At 48.8% G+C, this 18,791-nt stretch overlaps 1 protein-coding gene across 3 annotated transcripts in view; it reads left to right on the top strand.

Moving 5' to 3' along the window:
• Positions 1-18,791, top strand: part of FAM135B (family with sequence similarity 135 member B) — a 183,778-nt gene that overhangs the window by 39,103 nt on the left and 125,884 nt on the right. For all 3 annotated transcript variants that reach the window (XM_029923764.1, XM_029923763.1, XM_029923765.1), the window contains exon 2: positions 1,565-1,644. In XM_029923764.1, the coding sequence (XP_029779624.1) occupies positions 1,565-1,644 (80 nt within the window). The remainder of the gene's footprint in view (positions 1-1,564; positions 1,645-18,791) is intronic.

The following is an 18,791-nucleotide window of genomic DNA, read 5'->3' as shown; positions in this document are numbered from 1 at the left end:
GCGAAGACGGTGTCTCATTAAAACCTGGTGCAGTGGGCATCGATGCTTCCATTGCCTTTGCTGGTGTGGGTGGAGGTGTGGCCACAGGTTTTGTGTGGAATATAGCTACTCTTGACTGAAAGTTTTCTGTCATGCTGGGCTGCCCCCTTTCTGGTCCTTTGTCTGGAGAAAACAGGCATTTTTGATGGGGATTCTCTCTCTTTCTGTCTCTCTTGTCTGCAGCCATTAGTGTTTCTGGGTAGCTGGCTTCTCTCTGGGACATATGAGGCTAAAACAAAATGCAGAGAACTCACCACACTTTCTTTGGAACTTGAGAACTTGAGGTCCTTAGACTGTTTGATTTCTTCTTCTTCTGTAAATGTCTTTTATCTCCGCTGTCTAGAGGTTTTAGTCGCATGTGGTGGGAAGGCTGGGGAAGAGGATGTCCACTCCATCTTTCCGGGAAGTGGAAGTCATGGCAGAGACCTTTTTGTTTTTAATTATCCTTTTCCAGATGCCGAAATGTGTTCAGATAAGCTATGTGGTATATTCTAGGCCACACAGCTCACGAGTGACCGAGTGACGTCACCTGACTTCCGGCCATGAATCTGGCCCCAGTGCATCTCCTCTGCCCTCCATACACACAAAACAAACATGAGGCCATCCACAGACCCTCCTATGAGGACATTCATGGTGCAGTGTCACCTCCCCCTCAGCCCCCGCCCCAACCTCGTGAGACATTGGAGATGGATGTGTTCGTGGTCCATTTTACCTCTGTTGCACTTGGTTTTATTTACATTCCATTTCAATGGGCTTGAAATCATTGGAAGGGGAGGACAATTATGACGTCAGACATGTCCCTAAGAGCTTGTGAGCAAAAGGGCCATTAACTGCAAAAGACACGGCTGCACCTGTGGCAGCAGCGGCCAGACCAGAGGCCTTGCTGACAGCGTGGGAACACGCACGGTGTCCTGAGATGACAGGATCTGGAAACGGGGTGAAGTATTAAGAATAAGGGCACAGAGGGGCGCCCGGGGCTCAGTTGGTTAAGCATCTGACTTCGGCTTAGGTCATGATCTCGCGGTTTGTGGGTTTGAGCCCTGCGTCAGACTCTGTGCTGACAGTTCAGAGCCTGGAGCCTGCTTCAGATTCTGTATCTCCCTCTCTTTCTGACCCTCCCCTGCTTGCACTGTCTCTCAAAAATAAATAAAAGACATAAAAAATTTAAAAAAAAAGAATGGGCTTCCCTGACAAAGAAAAACCATGTCCCTTTCTGTACCTGTGCCACGTGACTGACCCACTTGCTCCTTCCCCTCTCCCTGCCGCCACCAACCTTGTGTGTGTCTTGGATGATCTCTTGTGTGATCTCCTGTCAATGCAAGTCCAGTTTCCATCTTGGCCCCTTCCTGTCCCTCTCCCACCGTCATGACTGAATGAATCCCTCTTTGATGCCCAATGATCATACACACCGTCCAGAAGCTTCTGTGGTTCTCTACGGCATTTAGGAGTAAGTCTAGTTACTTTTGGAAGAAGACAACAGTAAGGAGTCTGATTGTCATCAGCCTGTCCTCTGCTCTTTCCTCAGGTATTACCAGATCCGAGTGACTCTGAAGGTGTCCTCAAGGATCCCCCACAGACTGAGCGCCTCCATCGTTGGGCAGACAGGTGAGCAGCAGGATGGGAGTGGGTGCGTACTGTCTACTGGCAGACCGTCGATTCTCACTACATGCCAGGGCATGGAAGGGCACAGCATCCATAGTGGTGTTCAGCAAGTCATGTTGTGTGTTGGATGAGCGAATTTTTGAATGGGGACCCACTGTTGGTACAGCTACATGTGTATCTTGTTGCCAGGGGAACCTGGCTGAAGGAGAATACCCTCTCCCAAGGCTAAACCTGGCTGTGACAGGTTGGCTCTCCAGCAAGTGGGTAGGAAGAATCCTGTTGTCAGTCTGGATGATCAGCTAGTTGTAGAGGACTGAGTAAGTTGGCAGTTGTGATAGGCCTTCCCAGGCACAAGGGCGGAGTCAAGATCAACACTCCCAGCTTTGGGAGAAGGATTGCCAAGGACAGCCCAGGTTCTAGCATTGAGAAGACTGGGCATTAGTGGGCATCCAGGGCTCTCCGCTGGTGCTTGGTGTGATAGGACATTGAGTCCAAAATACAGAGCTTATCACATAAGAAATAAGATTAGCACCAAGGTGAAATATTTATGTTAGCCACTTTGGGAGTATGTGTTGATCCATCATATTTCAAGAAGAAGAAGAAAGACATAGGGATGGAGTAGAGAGAAAATAAGGAGATAAAAAGACAGAATTATGGGAAGTGGGAAGCTGAACATTAAAGATACAAATAAGGGTAGTAATGATTATTATGGACATTAAATCCAGTAGAGTCAACAGCTCCAGTCATGACTACCCTTCAGAAAATTCCTTTTGGAATTTCTCTGGTAATTGGGCCACTTCATTGTTGGCAATGATACTCTAGTGACTAGAATTGCATTCAGCTGGGGCACGTGGGTGGCTTTGTCTGTTAAGTGTCTAACTTCGGCTCAGGTCATGATCTTGCGGTCTATGAGTTTGAGCCCCGCATAGGGCTCTGTGCTGACAGCTCAGAGCCCAGAGCCTACTTCAGATTCTGCATTTCCCTCTCTCTCTGCCCCTCCTCTACTTGTATTCTGTCTGTCTCTGTCTCTCTCTCTCTCTCAAAAATAAAACTTAAAGAGAAAGAAAAGAATTGCATGCAGTTAAATACCCACAGATTGGAGTGTAGTGGGAATGTCGACCAGCCAGCTGTGGTCTACTTAGCTCCACCCTGCGGGAGGGGTGGGAGGGGTGGGGCAGAGCAGGCTACTCAGACCACACAAGAGGCCAGCAAGGATTGCTACTCATTTATGGGCAGAAGGCTGACCAGAGCCTGTGGGCTAGAAATGGAGAGATAGTGGAGACCCCCTGCTCCTCCTCTGGTCCTGGGCACAGTCCAGCGTTAATAATCAAGTCACCACATTTCCATGGTGTTCCATGTCTTCCACTCTGCTCCTCTCTGGCCAAGAAATCAGGCAGCTGAGACCAAGTCTCCTGTGCCTGTGTGCATTCTGAACCTGCGGTGCCCCACTTGAGTAGCTCCGTCTCCACTCCAAGTTCTGCTGGAAGAAAGTTGCTGGAATTGGCTGAGAGAGCAGGAATTCTGACGTTGCATGAACGCATGTGTGACCCCAGGAACTGGTGACCCCAGGAATGGGTAACTTGGACTTTACTTCCTTACCTAAAGGATGAAGATAGGGATGCCTGGGTGGTTCAGTTGGTTAAGCATCTGACTCTTAGTCTTCGTTCAGGTCATAATTTCACAGTTCATGGGTTCGAGCCCTGCATTGGGCTCTGTGCTTGCTGACCGTGCAGAGCCTGCTTGGGATTCTCTCTTTCTCTTTCTCTGTCAAAATAAATAAATAAACATTTAAAAGAAAAAGATGAGGATAAACCTTCATCTTCTGTAGTGTTCTTGTCTTAGAGATGATCCAAGAGGACATTTCACATCCACAGAGATTATAAATATCAATTGTCAGGACAGACACTGGCACAAAGGAAGTCCCAGTCAGGCTGAGTGGTGAGTGGCTGCACAGTCAGGGGCATGAGGCCAGGTCTGTTCTCAGGGGCGAGGCTGGGACCTGGAAATTCTCTGGGGCTGGTGCCCCAGCCCCCCTGCCGACAGTGCTCCCCAGGTTGTTGACCAGGACTCCGTCCCCCCCTGGTGACCCTAGTGCCTGAGCTCAGTTCCTGTCGCCAGTGGAGCCCTCTTTGGGGGCCGGCAGTCCCCACCTTGGGGGCCAGAGGACAGCGGGCCATTCAGGAGCTGGCGGAGGCCAGCAGGCGGTTGGGGGAGAGGGGGAATTGAACCACGGAGAGAAGAGAAAAATGAAATGCAGTCTGGCAGAGAAACAAAAAGCTTGCTTTTTTCTTTGGTCTGGTTTGACGGTGGATAATTAGGATACACTTGCTGTGCCCTTGGGTTTTACAGGAGCATAATATTTAGGACAGAATGCTGACACAGAGGCCAGCAGTAGTCACAACAAGGATCCCTCCACGAGTGAGAGACCGCATCTGCGATTTCTTGCTTGAGGTGAATTTCCAGTTGTATCATGTTTCGTTAGATATGGCTGCTTCACCTGGCGTGCCAAAACTTCGTGGTTTAAGACAATGATTTATTCTTGATGTGCTCAGCCGGCTGGGCTCAGCTAGGGCATGCAGGTGCCGCTTTAGCTGAGATTTCTGCAGAGAGGGTGGGTTGTCGACATGGCTGATTCCTTGGTTGGGGTGGCCAGACTACCCAAGGGAACAGCTAAGCTCCTGGCTCCAGCTGAGTGGTCCATCTTCCTATATGGTAGCTCAGTTCACTGAGAGAGAGAGAGAGAGAGAGAGAGAGAGAGAGAGAGAGAGACAGACAGAGAGAGAGAGAGAGAGAGAGAGAGAGAGAGAGAGAGAGAGAGAGAGAAGAGATTCTAGGTCTCGAAAAGGCTAGGCTGGTACCTGGCAAGGGAGCCCTTTCCCAAATTGCAAGGTCAGCCCACCTTCAATGGGAAGGAGGTGTGGACTCCACCCCCAGTGGGGCGCCCTCTGTAGGTACAACAATGAAGGAAGTTTTAACAGTGCTGTTTGCAGGGCATCTGGGTGGCTCAGTAGGTTGAGCATTGGACTTCGGCTCAGGTTATGATCTCAGGGTTTGTAGTTCCAGTCCTGCATTGAGCTCTGGGCTGACTGCTCAGAGCCTGGAACCTGCTTCGGGTTCTGTGTCTCCCTCTCTCTCTGCCCCTTTCCTGTTTGTGCTCTGTCGCTCTCTTTCTCAAAAATAAATGAACATTAGAAAACAAATTTTTTTAAAAAGTGCTGTTTTTATACCCTCATCCAGACCTAATTTCCATCACCTGCATGTAGTTCTAAGTAAGCAAAAAGAAAGAAAAATATATGTTTAGACAATGAAGTAAGACATACTGAACAAGAACCAGGAGTCAAAACACGTGGAACCTAATGAGGTCTTTGGCGTTCATTAGTGGAGTGGTCTGTGGGGACACGTGATTTAATTTGACTTTTCTGTTCCATTAATCTCTAAAATAGAAATAGAGAAAGCTTGCCATGATCAGGGAGGCAGAATTGAGTAGTGGGGAGACCCACAGGCTTTGGGTTTTCCAGGTTCAAATCCCATATCCCTGCCAGCTGTGTGCGTTTAGAAAAGTTGTTTAGCCAGTTTGAATTTTGGGTTCCGAGCCTATAAAGTGGGGCTGGTAAGAGGTACCTCCCTCCTGAGTTTGTGTCGAGGATTGAATGAATTATGCAAGGAAACACCGGGGGCGCTGCCTGTGGCACTCGGTGAGCTCAGGATACCGGTGAGCCGGAGAAAGTGCCCCCGCTGTGCGCACAGTGGTTCTCTCTGGGCAGCCCTGTGCCCCACGCTGGTCCCCAGGACACGTCGCTGGGGATGGGCGGCTGCCTTGCTGCTGTGGGGGGGCTCAGAGTCCCCTGAAGGAGGCAGAGAAGTGTCCCCCGGAGTCCAGCAGAGATGGACCTTGAGATGGGGTCCCAGGCAAGATCTGGAACTGTGAGCAGAAGCTGGCCCCGCAGACAGGTGGAGAAGGATGATCTGGGTGCATGTAGTAGAAGTTTGGGGCCTGAGCAGTGCAGTGCAAGGGCATGCACAGGACAGATGTGGGGTGGTGGGGGGCCGCGGGGAGGAGAGAAAGCACTGCGGGGGGCGGCTAGAGGCCACCTTGTGCCCGACCGAGACCCCCCCCACCCCCTTCCATCAGGTTGGCCCCGGGAAATGCACGCACTCGGAAGACACAAAGCCAGTGCTGTTCAAACCCAAGAGGTTGTCTCATAGACCAAGGGGCAGAATTAGACATTTTCGTTCTCTTTTTAAAGAGATGCGTCCTCTGGCAGCCACAGTCTGCAGAAATGGGGATGGTTATGCACATGACTTAGAGACTGCTTCTCTAGATGTGAAACAGTTTCTCATTGAATTTTCCAAGCTCGATGTTTATGGTTAGAGTCTGTGAACAAGAAAAAATATTAATTCCCCACACGAAATGCTGCCCTCGCCTGTGCACTGTTGTGTTTCCTTCTTTCCATATGTGTTTCAAAGGTGACTTGGGGAAGGTTTCTCTGGGAAATGGATGGTTTCTCCTTCTCTGAGTTAACTGCATGTCTAACAGACTAGACGGTGAGCGGCTCTGAGCTCCCACCAGCCCAGAGCAACTGTCCCCCTGGGCATTCTAGAAAGATCCTAGCATTAGGGAACAGAGGCACGGCCGTCACCTGTGACAGACATCAGGTCTGCTTCTGGACTGGGGGCAGGGCACGGAGGAGGCTGCTTCTCTGTGGACGTGGGTGCGGGGAGTGGGGGGTGTCAGCCCTGGTGTTCAGTGTGTGGGTCTGAAGCCCACAGCATCTCGGTCATTACTGAAAATAGAGGAGCATCAATCACACACGGTCCTGTAACGATTCACTGAGGCCAGACATCTCTTGGCCATTCCACAACTTTTCAGAAGCCTCCTACAAGCACGGGGACCCGAGAGAGACAGAGGTGAATTTCAGCCCCTTAACATGTGAGGCTTGAGGTGTAACAGGGAGAGAAACCAGAAGTAAGCCATTTTAAAATGCTGTTCTGCCCAATGCCGAGCCTTGCTTACCTTTCATGGGTCTCACGGAAATAGTTCCTCTCTTCTCCTGGGGTCAGGGCTGCCGGTAAGGGGCAGCTTCCTACCTGTGAATAAATGTTAAGTGTAATAATGTCAAGAAAGCATTGTGACTCTTTCCTTTCCCCAGAGCAGTGCTATTGAATAGATTTTGCAGTCTCTTCCTGCAAATCTATGTTAACAAATCTGTGTTAACAAATTTTCCCCTTAGCATGGCCACTGAGGTCAGCCTGGATGGCGTGGCAAGAACTTAAGGTCTTTGAGGCTGTCGAGGGGTGATTAGGCACAAAACAGGCATCTGCCAGTCATGGCTCATGAAAGCAAGAGAAAAACAGCTTGGTAGTTGTGGGAACATGTGAAAATTACCATTATTAGTTTAGTAATGTTTTGAGAGGTGATTTCCATTTCCATTAAGCGGAAGCAGTTAGGCGTTTCATCCTGTAGGGGGTGGGGGTTGGGTGGCATTTATTCTTTAAATGAATCCTCTAATTTCTTTTCAGCGTCCATTAAAGTGTACCTAAATATCAAATAAACCCTGTCTTCATGGCGAATACTAAGCAGGTAAAACATTCGAGCTCCGGGCTCTGAGTGCCCACCCGGGGCCCGATGAGGGCGCTGCTCGGGGCTGACCGAAAGGGCGTCTCTGCATAAACCAAGACGTCAGGTAGTGGGTGTTCTCCCACCTGCTCACTTTCTGGGCAGCAGGAAGCCCGGGTCCCTCCTTGCTGACCCCGTGGGCAGGCCAGGAGTCTGCTCTGCCAGATGGCCCCATGACCCAGCTGCCACTGGGGCCCGGCCGTTTGTCCCTCACCCTTTGAGTTTGTCACGGCGTCTTTAAGCCTGCTGACCTGCAGGTCCCTCCCGGGAAACTCCCCAATCTGCGACCCCCTCCCATTCTTGCATCTCTGCCTCTGCTCTTGCTGTTCCCCCCACGTTGAATGCCTGACCCTCCCGCCCACCCTTTCCGATCCACGAGACTGGCAGAAAGAGCTGATACTGGTTCTCTGAGGGACACGCTTTGCCCTGGCAGTGGCACACCTGGCAAGAGCACACCTGGTGGGGCCACATCTAGGGGGACACATCTGGCAAGCCCACCTGGCCCAGACACACCTGGCATTAGCACACCTGGCATGGGCACACCTGGTACGGGCACACCTGGCCTGCTATTCCCCCCACACTAGGAAGGCTGCTTGCGGGTGGTGGCACAGCCAGCCTGCACCTGTGTGGGGGCAACTTACACCTGGCGAGCATGACTGAGGCCCAGGCACTGAGAGAAAGGTGAGGGCAGGCGAAGGACCCCTGCTGTGTAGGGCAGAGCAGATGTGACTCAAGCTTCAGAGCAGCCTTCCTTGGCGGGGCGGGGTGGGGGGGAAGGGGGTGGCACAGGGAGCGGGGTCCATCTGTAGAGGGCAACCAGCTGGGTCCCGCTCACGCTGGGTGACCCGGGACTTGCTGCTACCCTCCCCGGACCTTCATCATCCTCTCTTCTTCATGGCATCCTGAGAATTGAAAATGTTAATATTATGAAAGCACTTAGAAGGGAGCTTGACATCCTAGACCCTCAGGAATCTGGCTATTTTTAGTTTTATGGAAGGAACCAGAATCCATAGACATGCGTGAAATTTTTTTTGGCTGAACTGGTGGCCCTGGTGGGTTTTGTTTATTCTGTAAATGTTTCCCGAGAGCCTCCTGTGCGGGCCCGCACTATTTCTGGAACTCTCTGAAGCCCCAGATGCCCCCACACCCCCCACTATCCATGGTTGTTGTCTTCCTGGTGAACTTTCCATTACTAGGGTTCCCAGCAAGGGTTCCCTGAGACCCTGGCAATGAAAAGGATGTTGTAAGATAGTGCACGAGTGCTCAGAGTCAACCTCATCTTATTAAAACAAGGTTGCTTCGTGAGAGTATTTGGTTTTTGTTGGGTATTTGGAGATATAAGTAAATCCTCCGTGTGGAAGATGAGGCATAAAGCCCTGGAGCCATGTTGATTTATTCGGTCATTGCTTCGGAGCACCTGGAACATAGCTGGTGTTCCCAGTATGTTCATTCAGTGATGAGTGGAAGACCTGGGGACGCAAATTGGACCAAAGTGAGAAAGAAAAGAGGCTGAGCGGTGGCTGGGTGGCTCAGTTGGTTGAGCGTCCAACTCTTGATTTTGGCTCAGGTTGTGATCCCAGGGCCATGGGAGGGATTGAGCCCCAAGTTGGGCTCCATGCTGAGCAGGCAGCCTGCTTGAGATTCTCTCTCCCCTTCTCTCTCTCCCTCCCTCTGCCTCTCTCCCCCACTCATGCCCTCTCTCTGTCTCTCTGTGTCTTTCAAGTGAAAGAAGCAAAGAAGGAAAGAAAGAGAGAGGAAGAGAGAGAGAGAGAGAGAGAGAGAGAGAGAGAGATAAAAGAAAAGAAAGAGGCTGAATTCCATGCAATTAAACAAACAGTGAGCTCTTGAGGGCTCAGCCGCACAGAGAGGATGCATCTCAATGGGAAAGCATGCTGTTTCTGGTGTTTTTAATTAATGGTCATTAAAGTGTTGTTCAAAGGGAAAAAAAAGGTGATTATTAAAAAAAAAAAAAAAAAAGCCAGTCTAGACAGCCTCTTTCTGGTTTGGCCAAAGGGGCTGTGAAAGTCTGAGAATGAACTCAGTGCATGGCATTGGGAGTATCAGTGCGAGAGATCTCTGCCAGGGGGTGCCCCCTCCGTGTAGGGTCCCCAGAAGTTCCTAGATCCCCACTCCCACCCCTCCTAAGTCAGCTCTAGAAGTGGGATGACAGGGTAAGCGGAGAAAACACTGAAGAGGAAATTCATGTGGGGACGCACCATGAACTTGCTGCTCTCTGAGAACTTGAAATTATGTAATTGTAGCTAATAAATTGGTATGAATGACAGATAATTGGATGGCTTCCTCTTCTCTGCTCAGTGGCTTCATCATGTGAAGAAATTCTTAGGTCTTATCGCTGCGACATAAAGGACAGGACTCTGAGGGCGGACAGGGCAGAGGGTCCCCATCCCTAACGTGCTCACAGATGCATTTTCATCTGGTGCCGATGGAGAAAGTGTAACCACAAGAAGAAGTGTTTGTTTCTGAGCTAGAGAAGGTCGTTGCACACGTGAAATAGTGACTGTGGCGAAGGGCAGCCAGCCTGGCTCTGTGAGGTCCGCGCTCCTGAGCGTGCGCCCTGGCCGGGCTGGGGGCTCTCTCTCACCCGCGAGGGTGGTGTCTTGTCCGGGATTTTCCACATTTAAGATGAGGGAGTCTGCACCCCCACTGCATGTGGGGATCAGGGATGGGTGTATAAGAATCTCTGGAGTATAAGGAGGAGGAACGTTCTCAAGGGCCGAATGCCTGCTGATGGAGATGCTGCACCGCCCCCCACCCCGAGTCCCTGGAGCCGTGGTCAGGACCCCCGTCCGGCCCAGGCACTCCTACTTTGGATGACCCCACTCTACCTTCTAGGAGAGGTATTAAAATGCACCAAACTCCCACATTGAATGCTCATTGTTTTCCCCTGTAAAATTTGTTTTTAAAATTAATTATCTCCAAGTGACTCTCTATCCGTGCACGGTTGTGATTTTTCTGCACGCTCAGGAAATGGTGCAAAGTAAGACAACTTACCTATGAGATCGTGGCAAATGGGGTGTAATGCTTGTAAAGACTAAATGCAGCCAGTGTATTATCTTGAGGAGATTTAATGAAACATTTACTAATTTGACCTTGTAGGATTCTGTTTCTATCTTGAATCTTGTTAGTTTTTTTGAAAAAAAATTTAATGTTTTATTATTTATTTGAGAGATTTTTTTTTATGAGAGAGACAGAGTGTGACTGTGCGGGGGTGGGGGGTGGGTAGAGAGACACACACAGAACCCAAAGCATCTCCAGACTCTGAGCCGTCAGCACAGAGCCTGACACGGGCTTGAACTCATAAGCTGTGCGATCATGACCTGAGCCAAAGTTGGACACTTAACTGACTGAGCCACCCAGGTGCTCCAAATCTCATTAGGTTGTTTTAAGCTCAACCATTTAGGCCCTTGGGCAGCTTCTAGACTCCAGGCATCCTGACAGTGATGGCCAAGGCAGGAAAGAGTCCCTGCTGACAGCCAGGGACCTACATATGGGGGCCCAGTCCAGAATTGCTGGACAAGGAGAGTCGGTGGCCATTTCAATAATTAAAAAAGTGAAATTTTCTACTTCTGCATGTATTTTAAGAACTAAGTTTCATCATCAGCAATAGGACACATTGGGCACCGTGCCAGAGACAGAAGTCGGGATCCAGGGGCTTTGAAGGCTGAGAAAGTTGGGGTGTTGTCACAGCTCAGTTTCATGTGGGCTCAGTGCCTTTGGGCAAGTCACTTGATCTTCTTGAATTTCAGGTCTTTTATCTGTAGGACACAGATCATAATTTGTATCTCACAGCAAACTTAAGGGCTTAAATCTGCATTTCCCCTGACGTGGTGTTAACACCAATATTGGTAAATAATCAAATGGGATTGTGAGTGATGCAGACGTTATATGTAGGGGCTTACGCTGGATAAAAGATTATTCTTACCCACATGAAACTCCAGACGTGAGCAGACCACACTGGCACGGTGTCCCCGTGGCCACCAGACCCCGAGTCCCAGCTGTCTTTGCACTCCTTCATCCTGAAGTACAGTTTCCACCTTCAAGACCCCCTTTGGGTCCAGGCTGAACTCTGAAGCTTTGGCCATGACCTGTGAGCCCCAGGCTGATGGAGAGGAAAGCCGAGCAAGGGTGGGCAGTGCCTTCTTTTTGTGGGGGGAGGGATGGCAGGTGGGCGATGTTGCTACACTCCATTTGCTGACTGTGCGTGAGAAACAGAGATGCCGACATGAGCAGCCTGTAGAGTGGGTACAGTTCTAGGTTTGTCTCTGGGAAAGAACAGCCTTTCATTTGACCCCATCCACTAAGCAGCCTCTGCTCTGCGTGGCCGGGAAGAATTAAGATGAATTTAGGGACCTGTGAAATAATGCTCTGAAACAGTCATTCCAATGGACAGCTGTCTTCATTTGCAGCTTTCTCTCAAGACTTGTGTTTAATTCAGGAAAAAAGTGTATCTTTGGATAATAAATTTATATAATTAACCGTTGCTAATCTCTCTTTTTATTAGCAAGGAGAACAGAGACAGGATCACCTCCATTATCTGTCAAGAGTACCTGGCTAGACTTTAATAACACTCATCTGTTTTCCCAAACAAGGAAAGTCACACTGCAAAATCCATGCATGCGTTGATTTGGAGTCTTAGGGACCACAATCCGGGAGACACAGAGACTGCGATTAAGGGCATGCTCCGAGCCGGAGGTGGGGGACAGGGTTATGAAGGCAAAAAGACGCAGGCTTCCATAAGGCATTTGAAAGTATTATCATTGGTGCTGACATTTACTGAGTGTCTAGGGGCGCATGGGGGGCTCAGTCAGTTAAGTGTCTGACTTCAACTCAGGTCATGATCTCGTGGTTCATGACTTTGAGCCCCGTGTCGGGCTCTGTGCTGACAGCTCAGAGCCTGGAGCCTACTTCAGATTCTCTCTCTGTCTCTGTCTCTCTCTCTCAACAAATGAATAAACAGTAAAAAATTTTAAAACATAAATAAACTGAGCCTCTAACCCGCGGTTAGCTATTTGGTTAACAGTGTCACATCATCTCTGTTTCAGTCCAAAGTGATGTTTTCCAGGATGGAGCTAAGCTGCGGTTATCCAAAATCCAAAGTTCATTTTCCACTCAGTGGGGACATGCCGGGGTTCCACCCTGCTGGGGGCCTCCCCACCCTGCTGTCAACAGATTCCCGAATCACATTACTCCACTTTGACCCTTTCATACTTTCCACCAATATTTCCGATGTATGGAAAGCAATCCTGACTTAGTTTTTGTAAGAGAATGATGCCAATTTCCCTTTAAATTATATTTTAAGGCAGAACAAAGAATTGCAAACAAATATTAAGCAATGCCAGTGGAGATAGTCAGGGGAATATAATATCATAAAAATCATCCAAGTTTTATATAAATAACTGAAGTTGGATAAATGGCTACATGAAATCCACTAGTGGGCACACAGCCCTCGGCTCAGTGTCTGAACAGTTTCGTTGTACTACTAGCCATTTTTATTTCCTGAAACGGCAAGAATCAAAAGCATCTCGGTTTTGTAGCATGCCTTTGATTCATTGCCCTATTAATGCGTGCCCAGTAAAACATGAGGAAAATATTACTTTGGACAAAGGGTACAGAACAAAATTTGCCCCCAGAGCCCAGCAATTTGAACAAGATACGTTTTAAACCGGAGCAGGGTTGTCCTGGGGAGTGGGGTCACAAGGTGAGGATTTCCCACAAATTGGCTTTCAGGACATCTGCCCAATGTCCCTTCTTTTCAGCCAGAGATCAGAGGATGGATTTATGTTAAAAATTTCTCATGTAGGAAAATTAACATATGCCCCTCTGAATAGTTAAAAACGCCCCTCTTTCTTTTTTCTGTATCTGTGTTGTATTTGGACAGTTGCAGGAACAACATTTCCCATTTTGTCTTGTTAGCTCTTCGGGCCTGTCTGAAGGAGAGGCTGTGAGGAATGCATGATCTCTGAAGTCTGGCTTTTACTGAGAACGCTCTTGAAGGAGGAGCCTGAGAGTTATTTTATTTTTCCACATCACTTTTTCTTTCCTTTTTGGTAATAGCACATCCACTTTAGGCAGGCAGTAGATTTTAAAGCTTTACTTAGCTTGACCCGGCACATGCATATTCTTGGGGGAACGCTGAAATCTACAGGCACAGAACCGTCAGCCTAAGACGTCTGCTTCTTCCGTCTCGTGTGGGACACAGTCATCTCCCTCCGGTGCTCTCGGGAGTCAGCGCCCTTTATAACCTGCTTGCGGAAGCCAGAGTGCTATTTTGTGCTTGCAGATACTTCAGAGTATGTTGCTTCCCGGCTCAGAATCCACAGATGATGGTGATGGTGAGGGTGGCAGTGATGGTGGTGAAGAGCAGCGGCCGCTAATGCTTAGGCAACATTTAACCTGCACTGGGTGTCATTTCTGTTCTTTGCAACTTTCAAGGGCACCTGGGTGGCTCAGTTGGTTAAGCAAATATTAACTTCTTCACAACAACTCTGGAGGTAGGCACTATTATTATCCCCACTTGACGGATGAGGATACTGGAGGACACACCTCGGAAGAGCTGGGGTCAGGACCCGATGCCAGGCAGCCTGGCTCCTTCCTACAACATTGCGTTGTCTTTTGTTCACCTTGGAGCAAAACTCGAACTCCTTGGCGGGCCCCGGGTGGCCTCGTATGATCGGGTCCTGGACTTGCCCTCACGCTCGTCCACTGCTCCTCTGCCGCATCCCTCTTACTTTTCCTTGGAGGCACCAAGCTTATTCCCAAATCAGAGCCCCTGGACTTGCTGATCGGCCCGCCTGGAGCCTCCACGTTCTGCTTCAGCGATTCCAGTGTCTGTTCAATGTCACCTCCTCAGGCAGGCTTCTTGCCTTACTTTCCCATTGTCACTCGGTTCCTTGCTGTGCCTAGTTTTCTTCGGATGACTTCAACTGATGTTATGTCCTCATTTATTGTCTGCATTACCTCTAAAATTTAATAATTATGCTTTCAGTAAATCATCACTGAATGCTCTCTGTGTGCCAAGAAATAGAATATGTTAAGTGTTCCGTGTAAGGGAATGGACTTAAATCGTTACACCTTCCATAGGGATAGGTCCCTTTATGCAGAAGAGGAAATTTGGGCCCATAGAAGCTCATGGACTTCCTCAAGGTCCCCCAGACACTAAGTCCTGGTGCGAGGACTCCAGCCCGTGAGTCTGGCTCAGAGTCTGGAGGGTCCTGAGTGTCCCCTGCTCCACCTGCCGGCTGAGAACTGGACCGGTAACAGACGTCCGCTGAAGGAGAGAATCAGTGATGTTGACAACTGACCCTGCCACTCAACTGGTCCCGCAGGAGCGACCTGCACTTCACCTTGAATCCCTTCCCTGCCCTCCCCTTTGCACGGAGTCAGTCCTCAAGTCCTATCGGTTGGGGCTTTTGCCTCGACAGCTCTCCTGGAATGCCACCATGCCTCCTGGGCCTGTCTGGCTCTGGCTCCCATCATGCTTTCCTGGGCTCAGCCTCCTCACTGCACCTGTGCGCCTGTGTTTGTTAGCCGTTTGCACGAACACCGTCAGAGGGGTGACAAACCAGACCAGCAGGGCTGCCCAGCCAGCGTTCCATGGACGGGCTTAGTGGGGATTACACGTGTCACCCTGCTTTTACTGATTAAATATTTTGAACTCTAACGAAAGATGCAGCAAATGAAATATTTGTACTGTTATCTCAATGAATGCTTACACACTGAGGACCTAGTTAAGAGCCCAGCTTCTGCAGCCTGCCTAGGTTTGCATCCTGGCTCCACGTCTTTGAAACAGTACCCGGTGCCTCAGTTTCTCCAAACAGAACCGATAGCAAGGGCAGAACCTCCCTCGCAGGGTCACACTGAAGATGCAGTTAGGTGATGCGAGTCCTCAAGGAGCAGTGCTCAAATGTCAGCCGCTGTCATCCTCATCACTGTCATCCTCCTGTGCTGGATGTTCGTTCAGCTGTGCGTCAGCATGGGAGAGACGCGGCCGGCATCAGGTTGGATCATGTGACCTGGTGCGGCAGCCCCCACCCCCACCCCTGTGGGCTGCAGCTGCTCAGCACAGATTGGTGCCGCAACGTGACAACGTGACAACAGACAGCCTCCCGGGTCATGATGATATTGTGTCATGCACGATGTCAGCACTTGGAGTGAGCCCCCCTTGCTTCACACTTGACTTTAATTTTCATGGGAAAGAGTGTGAGCATTTGTTAGATGTAATTAGAGACAGAACTTCCCAACAGAAATTGAGGACAGACCTTTGTTTTCCAATCAGTTTCAGGGCTCTTGAAATATCAAGGCCAATAGTGATCTTGGGAGTTAAAATGAGAAACAGCCAAAACCAGCGCTGGCAAAAGGGATGGGAGCAATCAGGCGTTTATCACACCGACACTTATAAACAGTAGTTATTGTAAGTGTTAAATATACTGTTCCATGCAATCAGGGGGGAAAAGCAAAGCTTATCTATGCCTCATTAGCTGTTGATTTCAAGTTTGCATGTCAGAATGGCTTCATGGTTTCATTGATTTTCTTTAGCAAATGTTGTACATTTGCAATATATGGACTAAATGACAATAAAACTACACTTCCACGTCTTATAGGTTGGACCTCCATGTAAGACTGGGTTGGAGGGAAGAGAAGTGAGTGACTCCACTGCTTAAAAATAATTCAGTGTGATGAAGTGCACAAGGGTCCCAGCCCGGGGAAGTCCACGCTGGTTCCAGGGAAGACCGAGCTGTGGTTAATTTGTGCAGAGTCACCAGCAGACACCCCGGGAGTCAAGTCAGTGGTGAAGACAAGGTCACACGTGGTTGCTGGGCTGGATGAACATCCGGGGGTGGGCAGATGCAAAGAAGCTCATGAAGATGCTCGAGGGGGAACTAAGAGAAACGGACCAGGGAGGGATTGGATTTCAATGAGAAGGTCTCAGCCTCAGAGCCAGAGTTAGAGGGAAGTTTCTGATCCGGAGCAGAAAGCACACCTTAGCAGTAAATTTCTAAGTTGTGGCTTTAAGATCTTTGGAATAAAACTTAACCAAGTTATTCTGGGATGCGTGCCCTGGTTTGGGCTGGACCGCTTCCCGTTCCCCTTGGTCTTTCTGTGCCACACCCCTTGTGCGGATCCCTCTCTGTGTTTCCTGGGTCAGGGCCTGCTGGGTCATCAGATTTCCTCTTCCCACTTCCATGGAGCCCTTTACCCCCTGAGCAGGAATAATCTCACCTCTTAGAATCTTTCCCTAATGTTCTACTGCTTCTGCTTCTTACCATGTGTTTGTGGAGCATGTGGATTAGCACTCCCTCTAACGTGGGAGCTCTAGAAGGTAGGACATTTGTTTGTATTGCCCTCTGTCTCCCCTGCCCTTTTTCCCTTTGCTTGTATCAGTCCTCAGGATTTTGCCCACAGGCCATTTGCTCACGGAAATCTCCCCTGGCCTGGCTGAGCACTGGGTGCCTTTGCTCTGTTGGCATTCATCACAGCCATCAGGTATTTGTGTGAAATACCCAACTCCTCCATTGGCTTCTGCTGGTTCAAGCTGAGCGAGGGCAGGAACCAAGTTGTTTTTACTCCTCTTCATTCTCATTTTTAGCACATGAGCCATCGCCCAGTGCCTGGTTTCCATCAGGATCAGTGACATTCAATGAGAAAAGATTCTGAAGATCATGGCCTTCAGGTCTTAGACATAGGAACCAGAGGAAATAGGAAGTGGGAAATTAAGTGGGAATTAAATGGGAAGTTCAACATAGCGTTAGGGCCAAAAGGGACCCCAAACATTCAGTGGAAATTTTGCAGACCCAGAGTCATTAAATGGATTGGCCAAGGTCACTAGTTAGTGGAAAAAGCTGATGTTTTAAATTCAGGAACTTGAGATCTAATGGATATTTTTGCCTTTGATCAAAATTTTTGTTCCATTAAGGAAAAGGCCCCCTGTTTGCCTTTTGAATTGTGAGGACTTTTTTTAAAGTTCCTGAGTTTTAATTTCCCCTGGGGATGAAGAGGCCTCATTTTCTTGCACAACTGAATGGACCAAGCATCACGGAGCTTTGACATGGCACATGGCACTTTCATGGCAGTTGATTCCTTGGATTCTATCCTCCCTTTTTCTACAATATTTTCAACAGTACCCTTCCATTTCCTAAGAAAGTGTACATCTTCCTTTTTCTCAGCGATGTGGCTTATTGATTTGATTCTCAGCTGCAGGCCTGGCTCTGACTAGCTTACACCAATCAACATGTCCCTTGGTCCTGGTCTGGGAGGGACCTGTCTTCTCTTTCTATTCTTCTGGATATTGAGTTGCTAGGACACTGGAGTCCAGCTCCAGCAGGTCCAGGGCTCCCTGGAGGATGGACGGTGTCAGCAAAAGGGAGCAAGAAAGCCTCGGCTTCTTTTTCCTCACCAGGCAGGCGTCTCTGCTCTGACTCGAGAGTCAGATTTATTTATTGAAAAAATATGTGGGGTACAAAACAGGAGTGGCAATTGCCTTAGACAGTGATTTCAGATGACAAATTCTTTGGTATGTAAAAATTCACCAGAACATAGATTGGTAGAAGACTCATGCATAACCTTTACCAATAGAGACTGAAGTAGCTGACTAGATGTTTATCATATGGAGAGGGAAAGGATCTTAGCATTCAAATACAAGGCAAAGTTTTAGCATAGCGAAGGCAAGAGTTAGGTCTTTGTGAGCAGGGGCCAATAGCCTGTTTTTGAGGGGAAGAAAAACAGGTTTTCTCAGGAAATGTAACATTTGCTCCTATAATCACAAAAGAAGAAACTCCTAGAACAAGTTTTTTCACAAGGTACAATTCACATATTTTTGGCATAAGAAGGCAAATCACCCCTGATGTCAGTCAGTCAGATGCCTGGGGGGTCGGTGCTCAAGCAGAAATTGAGTGGGGTTGAGTGGGTGTAGACGCCAGTCACCATCTGATGGTGGGAGGCCTTGCAAACCTGCCGGACTTCAGAGATGGCTCCCAGCACTAGGACGTGAGTTCTGATCCTGCTGTGTCCATTTTTCTATCATAGAAAGAGCACTGGGCTGTCTACACAGTAATCGGAGGGGACTAGAGAAAGGGAAGCAGAAAGAACATCAGAGTTTTGGGTTTCATCCCTGAGCCAGCGAATTAAGCCATCCTTGAAGCTCGAACTGCTTTTGGGTTACAATTGGGTTTTCTTTCTTGGTGGAGACAGCTTGAGTTGAACTTCCTGGCCCTTGAAACAACTTTCTCATGGAAACAGAGGTTTAAAAAAATAAGACTTTTCTTAACTTCCCCTTAACTTTAAAGTAAATGTCTCTGAAGACTGAAGAACAGACAGCACGGTGTGTCAGGGCCCACCTGACTCTAAGGACTCTGAATGAAGTGTTACAAGGACCTGCCAGTCCTTCAAGCTAAGGATGAGGGGGACTGTGGAGTCGCTAGTGTCACCTTAACAGGTCTTTTTTTTTTTTTTTTAATCTTATTGTCTTTATTATTATTTTTGTTTATTTTGAGAAAGAGAGACAGAGTGTCAACAG

Source organism: Suricata suricatta, chromosome 15, assembly GCF_006229205.1.
Source record: "Suricata suricatta isolate VVHF042 chromosome 15, meerkat_22Aug2017_6uvM2_HiC, whole genome shotgun sequence".
Classification (NCBI taxonomy): domain Eukaryota; kingdom Metazoa; phylum Chordata; class Mammalia; order Carnivora; family Herpestidae; genus Suricata; species Suricata suricatta.
The sequence above is the reverse complement of the archived record's forward strand: the minus strand, read 5'-3'. Positions and strand labels throughout refer to the sequence as shown.